Below are 19,511 nucleotides of genomic sequence, written 5' to 3'. Positions count from 1 at the left end.
CAGGTTTGCCATACTATTAGTACTTTAGCCATTTTTTATGGCACTAGCTTTACTTAAAGCATTCAGAATTTACTTTTGGTTGTTTACTGAGTAATTACTTAGAAAAATTACAATTTTTGGTTTTTTCTAGCATGTACATAGACAGATATTGTGCCACAGAATCTCTTTCATCCCTGGTTAAACAACATATACCTGGAGCTACTTTATTACAACAGAATGATCAACAACTTGTGTATAGCTTGCCTTTTAAGGACATGGACAAATTTGCAGGTATTACTTTCAGTTTCCTGGTTGTTGAACCAGGATCTTGCATTGGGAACTGATTTTCTTTATTTACTTTGTTGTATACTTTTCTGTTTAATAATATTTACATGTTCCCAGGTAACTGAAGTTAATATACCATTTCTGCTTTACTTTGCTTTTGAAAATGAGAAACTACAAGCTAACATGGGATGTTTTTTCATTCTTTGGTTTTTTTTGAACAAACATCATGCGAGAAACTGTAACTAATATGTTAAGTAAATGTGTTTGCTTTGTTGTCAAGAAACAGATCGCTCCATTTGCTTAGAGGCAAATGATATAATTTGGGAATATGTAATTATGTAATTATACACAAACATACATGATTGTTTATATGTGTTCTCAAGTCCTTTTCCAGTTTTATGATTCCATAATGAATTACATGATAATATGGTAAACCCTTGAATTATTTTGATTGTGGCATTATTTTTCCACTTTATAATGAGGAACTCAAACTCAATTTCCTTTATCTGTTTAGGATCTCATAGTAACTAAAAGGATGTTATTGATGCAGATATGTTGTGCAAAATTCCCAAAACATTTACCTCATTTAGACAGAAATTTTCTGTATTAGTTTAGTTTTCTATATTATATTAACTAGAATAAAGTATATATTGCCGACTAAATGTACCCTGCCTATCATTCTGTCTGTGAAATATTTCTTAGGTTTAATTTATAATATGATAAATATCTACTAGATATATCTCTATATAAACAAACATTCCTTGGGGTCCTTAGCAATTTTTAACAACGTTAATGGAGTTCTGAGACCAAAAAGTTTGAGAACCACTATGCTAGTAAATTTAGTCATATCCCATTTTAAAAGGGATATCCTTTTAGGATATCCTTATAGGATATTTTAGAATAATTCATGATGTTATGCTTAACTTCATAACATTCTTTCTTTTTTTTTTTTTTTAGGTTTATTTTCTGCTCTAGACACTCACTCAAATTTGGGTGTTATTTCTTATGGTGTCTCCATGACAACTTTGGAAGATGTGTTCTTAAAGCTAGAAGTTGAAGCAGAAATTGACCAAGCAGGTAGAAACAAAACTATAACAAAAAATTTTTGGCAGTGAACCAGGCAGATGGTGAATAAGACAAATAATCATACAAGCATGTGTAATATGTATTTGGGGGAAGAAAGAGTAGATAAATAAGGTACATAAATAAGTAACAGATATTTACTGATAGTAATCAGAGTTACGAAAGAAATAATTGGGTGGTCTTGAGAGGCAGGTAGCTTAGATCATATCTTCAGGGAGGACTGTGTCAAGATGATAAACTAAGACTTCGATGGAGAGAAAAACCCAAGTACATTTTATTGCAGAGCTTTCCAGGTAAAGGGAACTGCTACCACAGACTGTTAATTAAGGAATGAGTTGGATGATTTTGATGACAGAGGAAAGGCCACTGTGGATGGAGTTTAGAGAGCCAAGCAGATTATAGGGGAGGGCCAGGGGCCAGATCATGTTTAGTCTTTGAATCTTTGAATATCTGGAAAAGAAATTGGTTTGTTTCCTTAGTGTGGTGTGAAGCTATCGAAGTTTTAAAGCAAAGGAGTAACATCTGGTTTGCATATTTAAAAACGCATTTTAAGTTTTAAATGATGAGCAGAAGCAGGAGGACCAGTTAGGAAACCGTTGTCTTCGTTGAAGTAGGATGGTCGTGAAAACAGGGAAGCGCGGATAGACGCGGGTCTCATTCGTGGTGTTGGTGAGTTCTTGCTGATGGGCTAAGTGTCAGGTGTTGGGGAGAGGGAGGGATCAAGAATAATTGCTAAGCTGTTTGCTTGACAACTGGGAATGGAATTGCCATTTCCTGAGAGTGGGGGAGGAGCAGGTTTGTAGAAAGGAGGAATTTCGGCCTGGATTTTGGTTATATTATTAGACATCCAAGTGGAGGTGTAGAGCGGGCAGTTGAATTAACACATTTGGAGCTGAGTGAAGATGCTGGGGCTAAAGATGTAAATTCTGGAGTTAGAAGTAGATAGTGCCATAGGTTTTGCTGAAGTCACCCCGGAGAGAGTGCAGACAAAAAGTGGAAGGGGGGCCCTGAGGTTGGGCAGTGAAGGGCCAAAAAGAGCTGATGAAGAAGGACCCATCCTTGCTCTTTCTCTCTTCACAAAAGGAGACGTTAAAGCCCATACAAAAATCACAAGGAAGTGATCACTTATTTGTTGACTGCTGTGAAGAATAAGATGAGAACAGAAAAGATGGTTTTGGTAACAGAGAAGACAGTGAAGGATTTGATAGTATGGAAGCCAGTGGTGACCTTGACTGTGCCATTTCAGTGGTGGTAAAAGTCAAAGCTGGTTCTTTGCAGTTTAGGGTGAGGGTGTGAATTGAGGAAACTTTCTTACAATTGAAAATTAGCAAGGTGGTTGTGATGGTAGGTCGGGAGGGTGAAGGAAACGGGATGTTTCTCTTACATGTGGAGAAAGGAGAAAAGGCAGGTTTATGATGGGGACATGATATCAGATTGTAGCCGGAGAGAAAAAGTTCACATAGAAGTTTTAGATCTTATGTAGTTGGGGAAAGAACAAGGTCTCAAATTTGGGCATGCGTCCAGTTTGTTGAAATTGAGTAGAGATAAAGGTATGGGAATAGCAGAAATAGAGGAAGTCGGTGATCAGAATATAGAATGCATTATCAGTGAGTATGTTTGTAATACCTTGGATAATGGAAGAGAATTAGATGGAGAAGACACTTATAGCTGTGGGGCTAAATACTTTGAGGTATAGGAGGTAGTGGGTAGAAATGTTTGGGTAGTGGGAATAGAGATGAGAAGGCTGTATGCTGTGTAGGTGTTATTTAGCCTTATTCTGCAGCACTTTTAAGTCCATCATGCAGAATAAATTTACTTCTAATATCGACTTGCATTCAGTTTGGCCAATTTTAATGGTTTTATTTTTTAAAAGGTTAAAAATGCCAAATTCTGGGGGTGCCTGGGTGGTTCAGTTGGTTAAGTGTCCAACTCTTGGTTTAGGCTCAGGCATGATCTTTTGGCTTTGTGGGTTTGAGCCCCTACATTGGGCTCTGTACTGGTAGTGGGGAGCCTTCTTGGAATTCTCTCTCTCCCTGTCTCTGCCCCTCCCCCACTCACACTAGGTCTCTCTCTCTCAAATAAACTTTTAATTAATTTATTTGTTTTCATTTTAAAGTTTATTTATTTTGAGAGAGAGAGAGTACAAGCAGGGGAGGGCCAGAGAGAGAGGGAGAGAGAGAGAATCCCAAGATTCTCTGACAGCACAGAGCCCTATGTGGGGCTTGAACTCGCAAATCATGAGATCCTGACCTGAGCTGAAACCGAGTCGGACGCTTAACTGACTGAGCCACCCAGGGGCCCCTATTATTATTATTATTATTTTAATGTTTATTTATGATTGAGAGACAGAGCACAAGTGGGGGAGGGGCAGAGAGAGAGGGAGATACAGAATCTAAAGCAGGTTTCAGGCTCTGAGCTGTCAGCAAGAACCTGATGTGGGGCTGAAAACCACAAACTGTGAGATCATGACCTGAGCCAAAGTCGGATGCTCAACCAACCGAACCTTCCAGGCATCCCAAGATAAATAAACAAACTTAAAAAATATATGTATCAAATTCTAGGGGTGCCTGGTGGCTCAATTGCTTGGTTGTCCAACTTCAGCTTAGGTCCTGATCTCACGGTTCATGAATTTGAGCCCTGCGTCAGACTCTGCTGACAGCTCAGAGCCTGGAGCCTGCTTCAGATTCTCTTTCTCTCTCTGTCTATTCCTCCCCTGCTTGTACACTCTCTCAAAAGTAAATAAATAACCATAAAAATTTTTTTTTAAAAATACATGTATCAAATTCTGTAGAAGGTAAATTGGTGCTTGCTGAATACCACAATTGTGATGTACAATATTTTAGCCCCAATTTTTAGTTTGATTTAGTCCATTGTATCAGTGAAAGAGAGGGATTAAACTGGGTTATCTTACTAAGTCATTCATCTAAACTGTTGAGTTGCTAAGGTCCCAGGATAACCAGGCTTGGTTCAATATTACTTTATGCATTATTCCATTCCACTCTTAAAGTTTTTAATGTTTACTCATTTTTTATTTTTTAACATAAATCAAATAAATCCTTCCTTGTGGTTCTCATAATACTGAAACCAATTTTCACATCTTCATTTTTTAATTTTTTGAAAATTGCATCACTTATAAAAATACATATATTTTTCCCGTTCTCGTTGATTATTTTTGTCTGTGTTTTGTCTCATGGAATCAGTTATATAGTATGTCTCTTTTGTGTCTGGCCTCTTTTACCTAAATTGTGTTTGTAGGGTTTAAACTATTGTAGGTATATAGTAGTTTATTCAGTTTCATTGTTTTTAGACTATTCTATTACAAGAATATTTCACAACTTATGTATTCATTCTCCTGTTGATAGACATTTGGGTTTTTCCCAGTTTATGACTATTCTGGATAGGTTGCTAGCTAAGAATATTCTTTTTTTTTTTTTTTTTTTAGTTTATTTATTTTGAGAGAGAGTGTGTGCATGTGCATACCACATGCAGGCAGGGGAGGGGCAGAGAGAGAGAGAGAGAGAAAGGGAGAGAGAGAATCCCAGGCAGGCTCAACACTGTCAGCGTGGAGTCTGATGCGGGGCTTGAACTCACAAACCATGAGATCATGACCTGAGCTGGGATCAAGAGTTGGATGCTTAATTGACTGAGCCACCCAGGAGCCCTGGTAAGAATATTTTTGTACATGTGTTTTGGTGGACCTTTGTACATATCTTTGTTGCATTTCTACCTAGTAGAGAATTTTCTGGGTCATAGTTTATGTGTGTGTTCAGCTTTTTTTTTTTTTTTATTACGTTTCTTTATTTTTGAGAGGCAGAGAGAGGGCATGAGTGGGGGAGGGGCAGAGAGAGATGGAGACGTGGAATCCGAAGCAGGCTCCAGGCTCTGAGCTGTCAGCCCAGAGCCTGATGCAAGGCTCAAACCCACAAATGGTGAGATCATGACCTGAGCCGAAGTCGGACGCTCAACCAACTGAGCCACCCAGGCACCCTGCCCCGCCCCGTGTGTGTTCAGTTTTAATAATATTGCCAAAGTATATGAGAGTTCCGTTTGTCTACATCACCACCAGATGTGTGCTTCTTTAAAATTTACATGTATCTGAAAGATTTTCATCCTTTTAAGGAATATACCATAATTTTATGGCTTTCTGTTTTGTTTTGGCAAATAGATTATAGTGTATTTACTCAGCAGCCACCAGAGGAGGAAGTGGATTCAAAATCTTTTGACGAAATGGAGCAGAGCTTACTTATTCTTTCCGAAGCGAAGGCTTCTCTAGTGAGCGCCAGGAGCCTTTGGAAACAGCAGGTGTACACGGTAGCAAAGTTTCATTTGCTTACTTTGAAACGGGAAAGCAAATCAGTGAGATCAGTGTAAGTGCCATCACTTTTCTGCCTGATGAATTGTTTTTTTAAGGATGCAAATTCCATTTGTCGTCTTCATTCTCTAAATGTAGATGTAGGTAAATCTATGTAGCTTCAAAGATTAAGACTGTAACTTCACAATGTCTGAGAAAAGAATTATGCATTTAGTAATTTGTTTGAATACCATTAGAGCTTTTACCCTTTTTTTAAATTAGCATTTTTGGCTCATCTAAATAATGAGGGACTGACATAATATTCTCTAATTGTGTAAATTTTGAATTGTTGTCACTGTATTTAAGTTTTATTTTGCAATTATATTTTTCACAATTGTTCTGTGTCTGTTACTATTATTTATAGCCGCTTTTTATAAACAACAGAAAGAGTAACTTTTATCTCTGTTTATCAGATGAAGAAACAAATATAAAGAAGGCTTTATAGCTTGTAGAACTGTGATCAAAACTTTTCAACTTTGCTTTACCTCTCTCAGGTTCCCATGGGTGCTAGACTTTCAATTATTGGGACATAAATTCAGCACTTTCGTAGAATACACACCTATCTTGTTAGATCTGAAACAGCAGTAGAAATATAATAAGCAAGAATAGAGTGTTGTTATGTGCTTGAGATATGGTGAATTCGTTTGCTTTCTTGACCTGATTTATTCAGTATCAAAGAAATGTCAGTCAGGTGTTTCATTTATTCCAGCCTCAGCGTTACTGAAAGAAAAATACTTATTTAAATCAGCATGTTTCAGTTTATTTCATTGAACACTACCCACCTAAAATACTCCCTGAAAAACAGTAAAAGTCTTAGTTCAGACTGCCATAAGAAAATAATATAGACTAGGTCGCTTCAACAACAGAAATTTATTTTATCATGGTTTTAGAATGTGGAAATCAGATTGGGATACCAAACAGGTCCTGTTTCCTGGTTTGCAAACTCTTCCTGGTTTGCAGAGATGAGCCATTATCTTGCTCTGTGCTCACATGACTTTCTTTGTTAAGCACAGGAGAGAGACAGAGCAAGCTCTCTGCTCTTTCTTCCTACAAGGGCACTAATCCTATCTTGAGGGCCTTAGGCCCATGACCTCATCTAATCCTTATTACCTCCCAAAGGCCTTATCTCGTAAGACCATCATGTTGGGAGTTAGAGAGTTGGGAGTTAGGAATTTGGGGGGAGGGTGACACAAACATTCAATTCCTAACAAATATGCATTTGACCATCTGTACATTTAGGAAATACTGTATCTTGTATTTCCCCCCTTAAAGAGTTATTTATTAGCATATGAAAATGCTGGTATATGAAAAGAGCATATGAAAAGAGGTTCCATGGTAAAGAATTGCTTCAGCTTTAGAGTTTCCAAATGCTGTTTAATCTTGATTTTTTTTTAACTTAAAATACCTATTAAATATTATAGAACTAGGATTCAGTGCAGTATGTTTTTGGAAGTGATGATTTAAGTATACTTACAATAATTTAAGAATGATTTTTTTTTTAATGTTTATTTTTGAAAGAGAGAGAGAGAGACGGAGCTTGAGCAAGGGAGGGGCAGAGAAAGAGGGAGACCACAGAATCTGAAGTAGGCCCTAGGCTGAGCTGTCAGCACAAAGCCCAACGTGGGGCTTGAACTCATGAACTGCAAGATCATCGCCTGAGCTGAAGTTGGACTCTTAACTGACTGAGCCACCCAAGCACCCCAAAGAATTATTTTTTTTTAAAAATTACAGGTTTTCTAACGTACCTGGGTGGCTCAGTTGGTTAAGTGTCTGACTCCTGATTTCTGCTCAGGTCACCATCTCACAGCTCCGTAAGTTTGAGTCCCACACTGGGCTTTGCTGACAGTGTGAGGATTGTGCTTGGGATTCTCTCTCCCTGTATGTCTGCCCCTCCCCTGCTTGCTCTCTCTGTCTTAGAAATAAATAAATAAACATTAAAATAATAGGGCTTCTGAAAATTATAAAATGCTAAAATGTGATAGTTTAAGCAGTCTCTACCCACTTGCTGTGACACCTATCACATATAATATAGCAACATTTTGCAGGATAAGACAGAAGGATATCTGTTTTCCACATAGAAGGTCATTCTGAATAGGGTATAGAATTATGTACTTGACCAGTAGCAAATAATGATCCTTATAACTGTATGGAGTATATCTTGTTTTGCCTGTAGAGGAACAGTGGAAGTTAAAGTGGTATAGACGACATTTCAAAGATGGCAGTCATTCAGAGTTTCACTGTATTTTTGTTTCCTTCCCTGTATCTAAAATATTTTTGTATCGGGGCGCCTGGGTGGCCCAGTCGGTTGAGCGTCCGACTTCAGCTCAGATCATGATCTTGCGGTTCGTGAGTTTGAGCCCCGTGTCGGGCTCTGTGCTGACAGCTCAGAGCCTGGAGCCTGCTTCAGATTCTGTGTCTCCCTCTCTCTCTGCCCCTCCCCACTCATGCTCTGTCTCTCTCTGTCTCTGAAAAATGAATAAACCTTAAAAAAATTTTTAAAAAAATAAAAATAAAAAAATATAAAATATTTTTGTATCATGTTTTCTAAAACATGTGGAGGGTAAATAGTTCAGATGTAGGGCAGGAGCTGTGATAGTCCCTTCAAGACAACAGAGATGTAAATGTGGCATAACGTCTGGTTCTTAAAAAGTTAGAAGCACAAGTTTACATACCCTAGAAAAATTTCAGGATGGCTACAATGTTAGTTTTATAAGTTTTAATTTTGTCATTGAATATTGGCTTTCCATCCAGTATTGTCATGAGATCGTTTTGGAGAGTAGAATTCTCCTGAGTGCTATTTCTTTCAAGTTTTTTCTTTAGTTTTCTTTTTTTTTTTTTTTTTAAACGTGAGTACTTTTAACTGTCATTTGAAGGAAGAGTTTTTAAAAATAGATTTCTCTATTAATGTGCCCTGTGCTTGTTTTGTCTTTGTGCCTTTCAGGTTGCTTCTGCTTTTAATTTTTTTTGCAGTTCAGATTTTTATGTTTTTGGTGCATCGCTCTTTTAAAAATGCTGTGGTTCCCATCAAACTTGTTCCAGACCTGTATTTCCTAAAACCTGGAGATAAACCTCATAAATACAAAACAGCTCTGCTTCTTCAAAATTCTACTGGTGAGAGTGTGTGAAGGTCTGTGAATGTGTGTTGGCTGGGGCCTGGGGTGGTGGGTGATAGGTCAGAGATTGGGATTTTAGCAATAGATGTAAGGTAAAGGCATGGCCTGTCTTAAAACTGAACTAAAAGAAAAAAATCACTGATGCTGAGTAATACATTACAGAAGTGAAATTTTGGTTTAAATGTAGATTACGGTTTTTAAAACTAACCTTGTACTGTTTATGATAATAAAATTTCATTTTTTAATGGTAGCTGCATATTCTCGAGCAATGTGTTTCCTATCATAGTTTATGACAAGCGAAATAAACTTCAGGAATTGAAACATCCTTTTTAGAAAGAGTTAACATTTACGCAGTTCTATATCTAAATAGAAATGCTTAAGCAGTTTTTCAAGGACTATCTGAAAAATCAGTTAGAATTAAGAAAAATTGCCTTAGATACAAATATTTATAATCAAATACATTAAATTGGTTTTGAGTATTTTTGGATTTGCTGATTATTCTTAATTACCTAGTTGTCAAATATGAAAAAACTAAAGAACCATGGCCTTGAGCAAGGCTCAATTCTGCTTTTTCAAAATGTTAAAACCTAGTACAAAATTTCATTCCTACATGATCAGTTGTTCCTACAAAATCTCCCATCTGCATGGGTCGTTTTTAGTCCCAAGGTTCTTGAAGAGTAAATCAAGGTTAGCTAACTGGCAGATTGACAGCAGAATAGAAGGCAGCTTTATTTGCTTATCTTGCTGAAATATGTTAGGAAGTTGCATTTAATGCAATCATTTGCATAACTCACAAACTCTTTGGGGTTTAATATTTTCCAACACATCACCTATATTCTAGTATCTCTCCTTTCTGATTCACTATTAATGGAAGAGCTTTGACCATGTTAAGATAATCATCATAGTTAGGGATGATTATGAATTACTCTTAAAATCATCACTTTTAAAATGTGGCTCTCTTTTTATTATGCAATCTTTATTCCTTTGGAGGAAGAATGACAGAAAACTACTCTTGAATAGAAAATGTGATGTTACTTCTTTCATTAGAATTTTTGTTTTGATTTTAATCTACATTTCATGATGTTAAAGTACAGTACTGCATGGAGGCTTATACTCTGATACACATTTTTTGTGTGTTTGGGAAATTGTGTATTTCAAATTTTTCTGCCTTGTGTTCATTCTCGATCTGTAGAAATTCTAGTACTTTCAAAGTTTTGTCCCTTTTGTTATTTTCTAGTATTTCTAGAGTTGCATACATATGTACCCTATATTTTCCTAGGCTTTGTTGGTTCTAAACAAAGCCATGTTTCCTTTAGGAGTCACTGGCGTCTGTGTCTATATTGGCTTGTATCCATGCTCCTTGCAAAGCTTTTTGTATCACAGGTGATACAGTTCCTTCAGTTATAATGTATCTCTCTTCTCAAGAGTATAGAGCCACAGAGGCAAACTGGAGATGAGAGGTCATTTAAGGCACTAGATAAAGCGTAAATGTTGTATCTAAAAAAGCACCAATGAAAGCACCAAGAGCACCATTTTCTCTGACACTCAAGTTTGGTGCTGAGTCTGATCCACCTGCCATACTGTTTTCAGTTACTGATAGTGCTTTCCTTTGTTTCGTTTTGATTTCCCTCAAAGCCTCATTTGTCCTTTCTGGCTTTTGTGAAGATGTAGAGGAAACTGTTTCCATTCATCAGACCTGTTGGTGTAGATTTAAACCTCAGACAGGATTCACAGTCTTTCCCTTGGCTCCAGGCAATTTAAAGAATATAGATGGAGACCTGATTATGTGTTTTAATATTTTAAGACAGTTAAGGCATGTAAGACACGTATAAGATGTGTCAGCTCAGAGCACACAGAAATCCTCTAAAGAGTGATCTTACCTTACTCCATACCCTGCCTGTCTCTATCTTTCTGAGCCCAGTAGGTTATCTTGTTACATAAGATTGCCAGATAGATTTTAATTCTCAAAACGTAACCAAATTTCATGTATTCTAGATACATTTTCAACGTTAATAGTAGCAGCTTCAGCTAAAATTTGTGCAGTTGCTGTGTGCCAGGTTCTGTTTTTAAGGCCTGTGTATATATTGGTTTGGATTTGAATCCAGGCTGACTGGCTCCAGAGCCATTGTTCTTAATCATGCTTGATCTAATGAAGATGTTTTGTTTTTTTTTTAAAGCTCTTTCCAATGTTATTAAAAGTCTGTGTCTGTTTCTCATTTAAACTGATTCTTTGTTATTTGCTTATTTTCTAACACCAGACTCCGATATCAGCGATGTTATTAGCTTTTTCACAAACCAGAACATAATGGTGACAATGTTTAATGACAGTGACTATGTGTCTGCTGCTCCCCATAGTGCAGCTTTAAATGTGATGTATTCAGAACAGGTAAGAGGAATGTGTGTGAATGAATACCTATTTGAAAGTTATAAAACATTAAGATATTTTCTCTAAAATTAATCATTTGCTTGGGGTGCCTGGGTGGCTCAGTCAGTTAAGTGTCCGACTTCAGCTCAGGTCATGATCTCACGGTTCACGGGTTCGAGCCCCATGTCGGGCTTTGTGCTGACAGCTCAGAGCCTGGAGCCTGCTTTGGATTCTGTGTCTCCCCCTCTCTGCCCCTCCCCCACTCATACTCTGTCTCTTTCTCAAAAATAAATAAAACATTAAGAAAATTTTTTTAAATTAATCATTTGCTGGCTTGACCTCATTAGTTAGAAATTGGAATTTACTTTAGGAAATAGCTAGCTGTGTTTATCATGTGTTTTATGACCTGCTGAATGACCAATTTATAAAACTATAAATAATTTGTTTAAAACAAAAACATCAAAATATTTATAGATTCCAAGCCAGGTTATCTTTACCTCTCTGTCTTTATTGAATATGATTTCTATAATTTGTTGGATCAACTTTAGTTAGTGAGGATTAGCTTAGTCTTTGAGAAAAGCTTGGTAGCAATGTGTTTCATATAAAGTATGTCATAACTCTCTTTTTTTTAAATTGTAGGACTATGTTTTTACAGCTGTTTTCAACAGTACTATGGTTTGTTCTTTACCTGTATTGATGAATATTATTAGTAATTATTATCTTTACCACTTAAATGTGACTGAAAGCATCCAGGTTTGGAATACTCCATTCTTTCAAGTAAGCAAACTTAAAAAATTGGTGTGTGCGTGTGTGTGTGTGTGTGTGTATGTGTAGTAAAAGCCAAGTGTTAATACAAATGAAATCTGTAGATGTTCATCATATGACAGTTCTTAGTCTTATTGAAACTTGGGGATGGTTTACATCTGGGTTTAGGACTGCCCAGTATTGGTTTGCTTCAGGCAAGGAAATTGTGTCTTGGTACTGATATTTTGTAAAGCATAAGTATTTTTTGTATTCATTGTAGAAGAAAAATTAAGATAATTTACAAATGAACATTGTTCATCTAAAATCTCCTCCTGGGGTACTGAAAGAACCTTGAGAAGTCATCCATACAGTCATTTTCCCTCTACATAGGACTGTTGGGTTATGAAAGTGAAAATTAACTTAAGTTTTCAGAAGAATAGTCAACATTGTTCTCTCACCATTATGTTTTATTTTTCACATATTGAAAAATAAATGGACAAATACCTTTCTGTAATGCTTTCTGTAATGGCAGGTTGTTTTTTTTTTTTTGCTTTCTATTGCTATACTTTTTTAAAGTAGCTTTATTGAGATATACTTCATATACTATGAATTAACTCATTTAAGTGTACAATTAAGTGGTTTTTATTATGTTCATAGAGTTCTGCACCCATCACCATGCCAATTCTAGGTTTTATCTTCCTCCCGGCCCCCCAGGAAACTCTTGTTCCTGTTAGTTAATCACCCCCTATCTCCCCCCACCCCCCCCCCAGCCCATCCCTACTCCCAGCCAGCCACTAATCTACCTTGTGCTTCTGTGGCTGTTTAATCTACACCTAAAACTTGTTTAGTTTGCTGTAATGTTTTGCCATCTTGAAATGGCGATCACATTGAAGGTGAGTACTCTTCTTGGTATAGTTTTACTTAAACATCAGATTTGCATTTTTAGAAGATCACTGGCACCAGGGTGGACAGCAGTTTCTCTGGGGTGAATGGTGGTGGCAAAAGGAAGGAAACTTAGATTTGATCAGAGATTGTTTTACTAAATAGTTCAGGTGAGAGGAGATGATGAGTGACTGAGTTAATGCAGTGGCTTAACAATAGCGATAGAATCAAAAAGATGTTAAAAGATCTGTCATACTTCATCATTGTTGCGTTTGTGAGGTGAGGAAAAGAAGAGTCGTGTTTCTTACAGTTTTGGGTAATGTGGTGCATGGTGGTACTGTTCACCAGTTTTGAGAATACAGGCAGGAGAGAGTTTGGTTTTGTTTGGTGAACGGAGACGCTCATTTCAGTCTTGAGCGTACGGAGTTATTGGTGATCCTTGTGGCATTTGCCTGATGGGACATGTAGGAGGCATCTGGATGAATTAACCTGGAGAAATTTCTGGACCGGAAATAAATATTGGGAGTCACCAGTACATAGGTGATACTGAAATCACCAGTTATGGATCATCCTCTGTGATTTTCTTTAATGTGAAATATTCCAGACCTGCAGAAAATAGGCATGTATCTACTACTCAAATGTTCCAAATGTTAATGCCTTGTTACACTTTAATTTAATAAAATTTTAAAGATACAATTGAAACTTCCAGTGTTCTCCTCCCTAATCTTGTTTCCTTCTCTTCTCCGTGAAGTAACCACAGTTCAAAATTTACAATTCCTGTGTATGTTTTTATGATGTTACTACATTTGTATGTATCCATGACTATTAAAAAAGATCTTGCAACTTATATTTTTCATCAAACACAGACATATACCCATACTTTTTTTTTAAAACCAGAAGGAAAGAACTGAGACTTTTAAAAAGCTCACTGTTCATAGACAATAGTCTTACTAATGTTCCACATTTTTTCCCCTTTGTCAGATTCTGTGTGATTGAATACAAGTATATTCTTACTAATCTCCACTTACTGTACCATCTAGTTTATATATTTATTGGTTCTGTCTGGGTCTTCCACTATAAATTACCATAGTTTGGGACAAATTCTACAATGTCATATGACATGAATGAAAGAATTGGCTTTATTGCTAAAAACTGAGAAGGCCAGTGTTGACAAGATGCCTTCTGTTTCCACATCGTCCTGTAGGGAGGTGTGCCAGGGCCGGGGTGTCTACTAGACGTAGTGTGGGTTCTCTCCTAGTGCAGAGAACCTTCCCTGTCCCACAGGTGTATCTTTTACAGAATACGGGTAAGAAAATGGCCTTGTGGAGGGCAGGGTGATACAGTAACTTGGTTCTGGGTGACTTACATTTGGGGCCCCAGCTGTTTACGTAGGTTGTCCGGAGAAGTTTGCCTTCCGTACTTGGCTCTTAGCTAGGAACCATCGGGGCCTGTGGGAATTCTAGTCCTCCCTGCTGGGGAGAAGAAACTCCTGTTTCCAGGAGGCTGAGCTGGTTCCAAAGTACAGCTTTTTCCAACAGAAGAGGGCCCCGAGATCCCAGATGGCTCAGTCCTCACAACCAGTGAGTGCATCAGAAATCACTCTGACGTGGTCCTGTTCATTGCATAAGACTGCTGGTGGACATGTAAACTGCTTTTTCATGCACATTATGATTTTTAATTAAATGGGGAAGCTTAATTTAAATGCTGCATTATTCCCTGTTACAGATAAGAAAATGGAAGTACCATGATTTGCTCAGGATTCTATAGCTGCTTCCTAAGTAGCAAAGTTGGTCCTGTAAGTCACTGCCTGTTAATAACTGCCACTCATTCCCTCACATAGGCTACGCCTAGGGTAGATATCCTAGTGTGTTTCTTCAGAGGTTTTGATAGTCTTTTAGAAAGTGCTAAGATGATGTGAAGTAATTCTCACTTTCATTTCTTGTTCTGTGGTTGTCTTTCAGGAAATTACAGACATCGTTTTTAAAATCGAGCTGTATTTCCAAGCAGCTTTGCTTGGAATCATTGTGACTGCAATGCCACCTTACTTTGCCATGGAAAATGCAGAGAATCATAAGGTAATGATTGAGTTAAAATTACAGGTACAGTTTGCATGAGTGCAAGACCTCATATTTCAGGAATAAGTAGATGGAGCGTCAACATATTTACTACAGTAATAGTAATAACAATCATTTATTACTTGAGTCCTTGTCACATGCTTCAAAAGTTACATCCGTTAATCCTTGCAACATTGTGATGTAAGTTTTATGTGTACCGACCTTTTGTAAGTCAGGAAGTGATGGGAGTCCTGTGCCATGTTCCGTGTTGTCTCATCTCCTCTTAGTAGCGGGTCCTTAAGTTCTTATTAGTTCACTAAACTCCCTCTCCCCCCTTAACCTTTAATGGAATGTACTGAATGTCCAAGATACTTAACTTCTGTTAAATGAAAAAAATAGGTAGTGATTGTGACCACCAGAGCCTGGGGAAAATTGCTGTGTGTACAGAGGTGGTTTGGTATCCTTTCCTTTTCTCTCCTATCCTCAGGCAAGTGGTGCCCTGTGCAGTCTCTATCCTTGCACCCTCCCGAGGTTGTCCCTCTTACCCCTGTAATCAAAATTCTCGTTCTCTCCATGTCTGCTCTTAGTTCGGTGGAGACAGGTTTGTCTTAATTTACCCAGTGTGACAAGTAATGAAGTTAAGCCTCATAGCAGACAGTTACATCTTTTAATAATTTTCTGTAGTGGAAAAGTAATACATGAGTCTCAGGAGATATTTTAAAAACATACTCATTTTTTCTGTTATATATATTCATTGTGCTAATTTAGAAAATGTAGGAGGGTTTAAGAAAATTTAAAAAATCCATAACCCCACACCACCCACATACAAAACTTCCTAGACAATTGCATTTTTCTCTTTTTTGTTTCAACTTAAAATGTTTTTTTTTATTCAAATATTTATTTAGAGGTAATTGTAGATTCGTATTAGGTGGTAAGAAATAATAAAACGAGATCCTGTGTACCCTACTCTCTTCACCTCAGTAATAATAGCATCTTGTGAGACTGTCGTATAATAGTAAAATCCCAGGACGTTGACATTGATACGGTCACGGTACAGAACAGTGCTGTCACCACAGAGATCCCTCCTATTGCCCTTTTCAAGCCCCCACACCCACCCCTTCCCTGACCTCTGGCAGCCACCAGTCTGTTCTCCCTTTCTGTAATTTCAGTATTTCAAGAATGTATATGTAGCATCACAACATGTTTTTGGGAGGGACTGGCCTTTTGACTCAGCATGATTCCCTGGAGATTTACTCAGTTTGTATGTACCAACAGTCCATTCTTTTTTATTTTTTGGTAGTATTCCATGGTGTGAATCTGAATTGTTGCCAGTTTTTTCCTATTGTGAATAAAACCGCTGTGAACATTTACGTACAGGTTTTTGTGTGAATGTGAGTTTTCATTTCTCTGGGGTAAATGCCCTAGAGTGTCATACGGTGATTCTGTGTTCAGTTTTGTAAGAAATTGCCCAACTGTTTTCCAGAGGGGATATACTGTTTTACATTCCCACCTGCATTATTTGAATGACAAAAAGCATGCATTATCCAAATAACTCTACTTGACTTGTTTATGTTTTCATACTTATTTTGGAGTTTATATTTTTGTTCTTATAGTTCTTTGAACACAAAAGTTGTCCATTTGTTTTTATCATTCCTCCTCTTCGTCTTTTTTTTTTTTTTATGTTTATTTATTTTGAGAGAGAGAGAGAGAGAGAGAGCAGGAGCAGGGGAGGGGTGAAGAGAGAGGGAGAGAGAGTCGCAAGCAGGCTCTGCACTCATACTCACAAATCATGAGATCATGACCTGAGCTGAAGGTAAGAGTCGGACGCTCAACCACCTGAGCCACCCAGGTGCCCCGGCTCCTCCTCTCCGTCTTAACTAAACTTTATATTCTGTGCTTCTGTTATCTCTAAGACCAGCCCTTTCATATAATACATTGTTATGAGTGTAAGCATTTACAGATGTCAAAAATTAACTGAATAAAATTGTTAGGTATTTGGATTTATAAAAGGTTTTCAAAATTTCAAATTAAATAATGAGAGGATGAGAGAGTTAGGGAAACTCAAGTCATTTAAGTTTACTGTTTGTATATGTGAAAATGTAGTAATAACACCTTACTTTTTGCACTACATGGGAGTTTATAAAAGGCTTAAGTGCATTATCAATACAAAGCTTCCCACTAAAGCTGAAAGCCTTCTGTAAATCCAGAAGACACTTGGCAGTTTACTAGTGTTATCATGAAAGGTAATACTAAAAAATGAGAATCTGGGGCCCCTGGGTGACTGAGTCGGTTAAGTGTCTGACTTCAGCTCAGGTCGTGATCTCATGGTTCGTGGGTTCAAGCCCCGGGTCGGGCTCTCTGTTGTCAGCATGGAGCCTGCTTTGGATCCTCTGTCTGCATCCCTCTCTTCCCCTGCCCTGCTTGTGCTCTCTCTCTGTCTCTCTCAAAATAAACAAATAAACTTAAAAAAAATTTTAAAAAGTAAATAAGAGAATCCATTTTCTGTTTAAACATATCTTTCCATCTATTTCCACAGATTTTTAAAAGCAACAGTGTTTTGGCTACTTACTGTTTGCACAGCTATAATCCCCATGACATCATTTGCTTTATTTTAGTTTTGTGTTACTGTATTCTGATTCTGAATGTCGAAATTGCTACATCTGAGAAATAATGGACCAGATTAAAGACTATAAAGGAATTTATATTTAGTTGTAGGAAGGCTTTTATTACCTAGAGACCTGGAATGTGACTTGTTTTGTTGATGTAAAATTAAGAGTTCCACAATAATTTGCTAGAGTTTTTTGTTTGTAACATGTTTATAATTATAATCAGTTTTCCCTCTCCCCTCTTTTTTTTTTTTTGTAGATCAAAGCTTATACTCAACTTAAACTTTCAGGGCTTTTACCGTCTGCATATTGGATTGGACAAGCTATTGTTGATATCCCCATATTTTTTCTTGTTCTTATTTTGATGCTAGGAAGTTTATTCGCATTTCATTATGGATTATATTTTTATGCTATAAAGTTCCTTTCTGTGGTAAGTTAACATCAGTTATACTCATGCTATTTATAAATGAAACGTTATTTTAAGAAACTTAAGTCTTTATAAACATGACAGGTGGTTAGTTGAGTAATTTGGATATTCATTTTTTATAGAAAATAGAACCAGTATTTGTTTTAATTATTGTGTATGATACTGATGATGCAATTTATATTACTATAAGTGATTTTTGAAAACCACAACTTACTATTATTATAAAATAATTCCTTGAAACTAAGGTGGTCTTTTCTGTGGACTCCCTGCTAGGTGTGTAATCAGGAATAGTTAAACGGTCCGTCTTTCAAATGCCCTCCTTGTCTCTCTGCTTGAATATAATTTCACAAAGAAACTCTTTTATTCCACAATTTAAAATTCAGCTTAGGGGTGCCTGGGTGGCTCAGTCGGTTGAGCATCCGACTTCGGCTCAGGTCATGATCTCACAGTTCATGAGTTCGAGCCTCGCGTTGGACTCTGTGCTGACAGCTCAGAGCCCCGAGCCCGCTTCGGATTCTGTGTCTCCCTCTTTCTGTGCCCCTCCTCCTCTCGCTCTCTCTCTCTCTCTCTCTCTCTCAAAAATAAATAAACATTAAAAAAATTTATAAATACAGCTTAAAATACTAAGGAAGAATATAGCTTGCATTCGTGTTCACATGTTCATGACTGATGCTCGACCCTTTTGTATGAGTGATTAGGAAAAAGGGAAAACAGAAGTAAGGTTGGGGTTGCTGAATGTAAATTTATCAATTTTGCCAGAGGCTATAGTGACTTTACATATTAAATTGTGCCTTATAAATTAATGATTTTTTTACACATTTACAAAGTATTGAATGTTGTATATTGAAATGGTAGTTCATAGTTGATTGAGAAGGATAAAGTAGTAACCAGCTATTATACTTGTTTTTATAATAAAATGATTAGAGATAGCATTTTTCTTGGCATAAAAAAGAACTACAAATAGTGTTTGGTGTGAATTACTTATTCAGGATTGTGTTACAATTAGTTAAAAGTATGAGTTTTATTGATTTAGGAGAAGTGTGCATGGTAATTTCTCAGGTAACCACAGTTTCAGTTTTTGGAGTGATTTGTTGAGAATAAAACTTGAAGAATAATCATTCCTTAATATTTGAGATGACTGGGGCACCTGGGTGGCTCAGTTGGTTGGGCTCCGACTTCAGGTCGGGTCATGATCTCGTGGTTCGTGAGTTCAAGCCCCACGTCTCGCTCTATGCAGACAGCTCGGAGCCTGGAATCTGCTTCAGATTCTGTGTCTGCCTCTCTCTCTGCCGCCCCCCCTGCTCACGTTCTGTCTCTCTCTCACTCAAAAATAAATAAAACATTAAAAAAAAATTTTTTTTAACTATTTGATATGACTGGTGTTTGAGATCATATGGACTGTTAGCTTTTCACATGTTTACATAAAAATACACATTTCTGTTTTACAGGTTTTTTGCCTTATTGGTTATGTTCCATCAGTCATTCTGTTTACCTATGTTACTTCTTTCACTTTCAAAAAAATTTTGAATACCAAAGAGTTTTGGTCATTCATTTATTCTGTGGTAAGTCATGTTTTGTATTATTTCACTTATTTGTATGACTGCACTTGTTTGAAAGTTGTG

General features: G+C 37.1%; 1 protein-coding gene across 1 annotated transcript in view; it reads left to right on the top strand.

The window, feature by feature from the left end:
* The window catches only part of ABCA5 (ATP binding cassette subfamily A member 5), a 71,236-nt gene that overhangs the window by 38,989 nt on the left and 12,736 nt on the right, over nt 1-19,511 (top strand). The window contains exons 17-25 of the mRNA XM_042965772.1: nt 131-270; nt 1,222-1,341; nt 5,513-5,714; nt 8,640-8,809; nt 11,070-11,197; nt 11,816-11,953; nt 14,764-14,877; nt 17,722-17,892; nt 19,338-19,451. Of these exons, the coding sequence (XP_042821706.1) occupies nt 131-270; nt 1,222-1,341; nt 5,513-5,714; nt 8,640-8,809; nt 11,070-11,197; nt 11,816-11,953; nt 14,764-14,877; nt 17,722-17,892; nt 19,338-19,451 (1,297 nt within the window). The remainder of the gene's footprint in view (nt 1-130; nt 271-1,221; nt 1,342-5,512; nt 5,715-8,639; nt 8,810-11,069; nt 11,198-11,815; nt 11,954-14,763; nt 14,878-17,721; nt 17,893-19,337; nt 19,452-19,511) is intronic.

Source organism: Panthera tigris, chromosome E1 (genome assembly GCF_018350195.1).
Source record: "Panthera tigris isolate Pti1 chromosome E1, P.tigris_Pti1_mat1.1, whole genome shotgun sequence".
In the NCBI taxonomy this organism is placed as follows: domain Eukaryota; kingdom Metazoa; phylum Chordata; class Mammalia; order Carnivora; family Felidae; genus Panthera; species Panthera tigris.
This window is presented reverse-complemented; position numbering and strand designations above follow the sequence as displayed.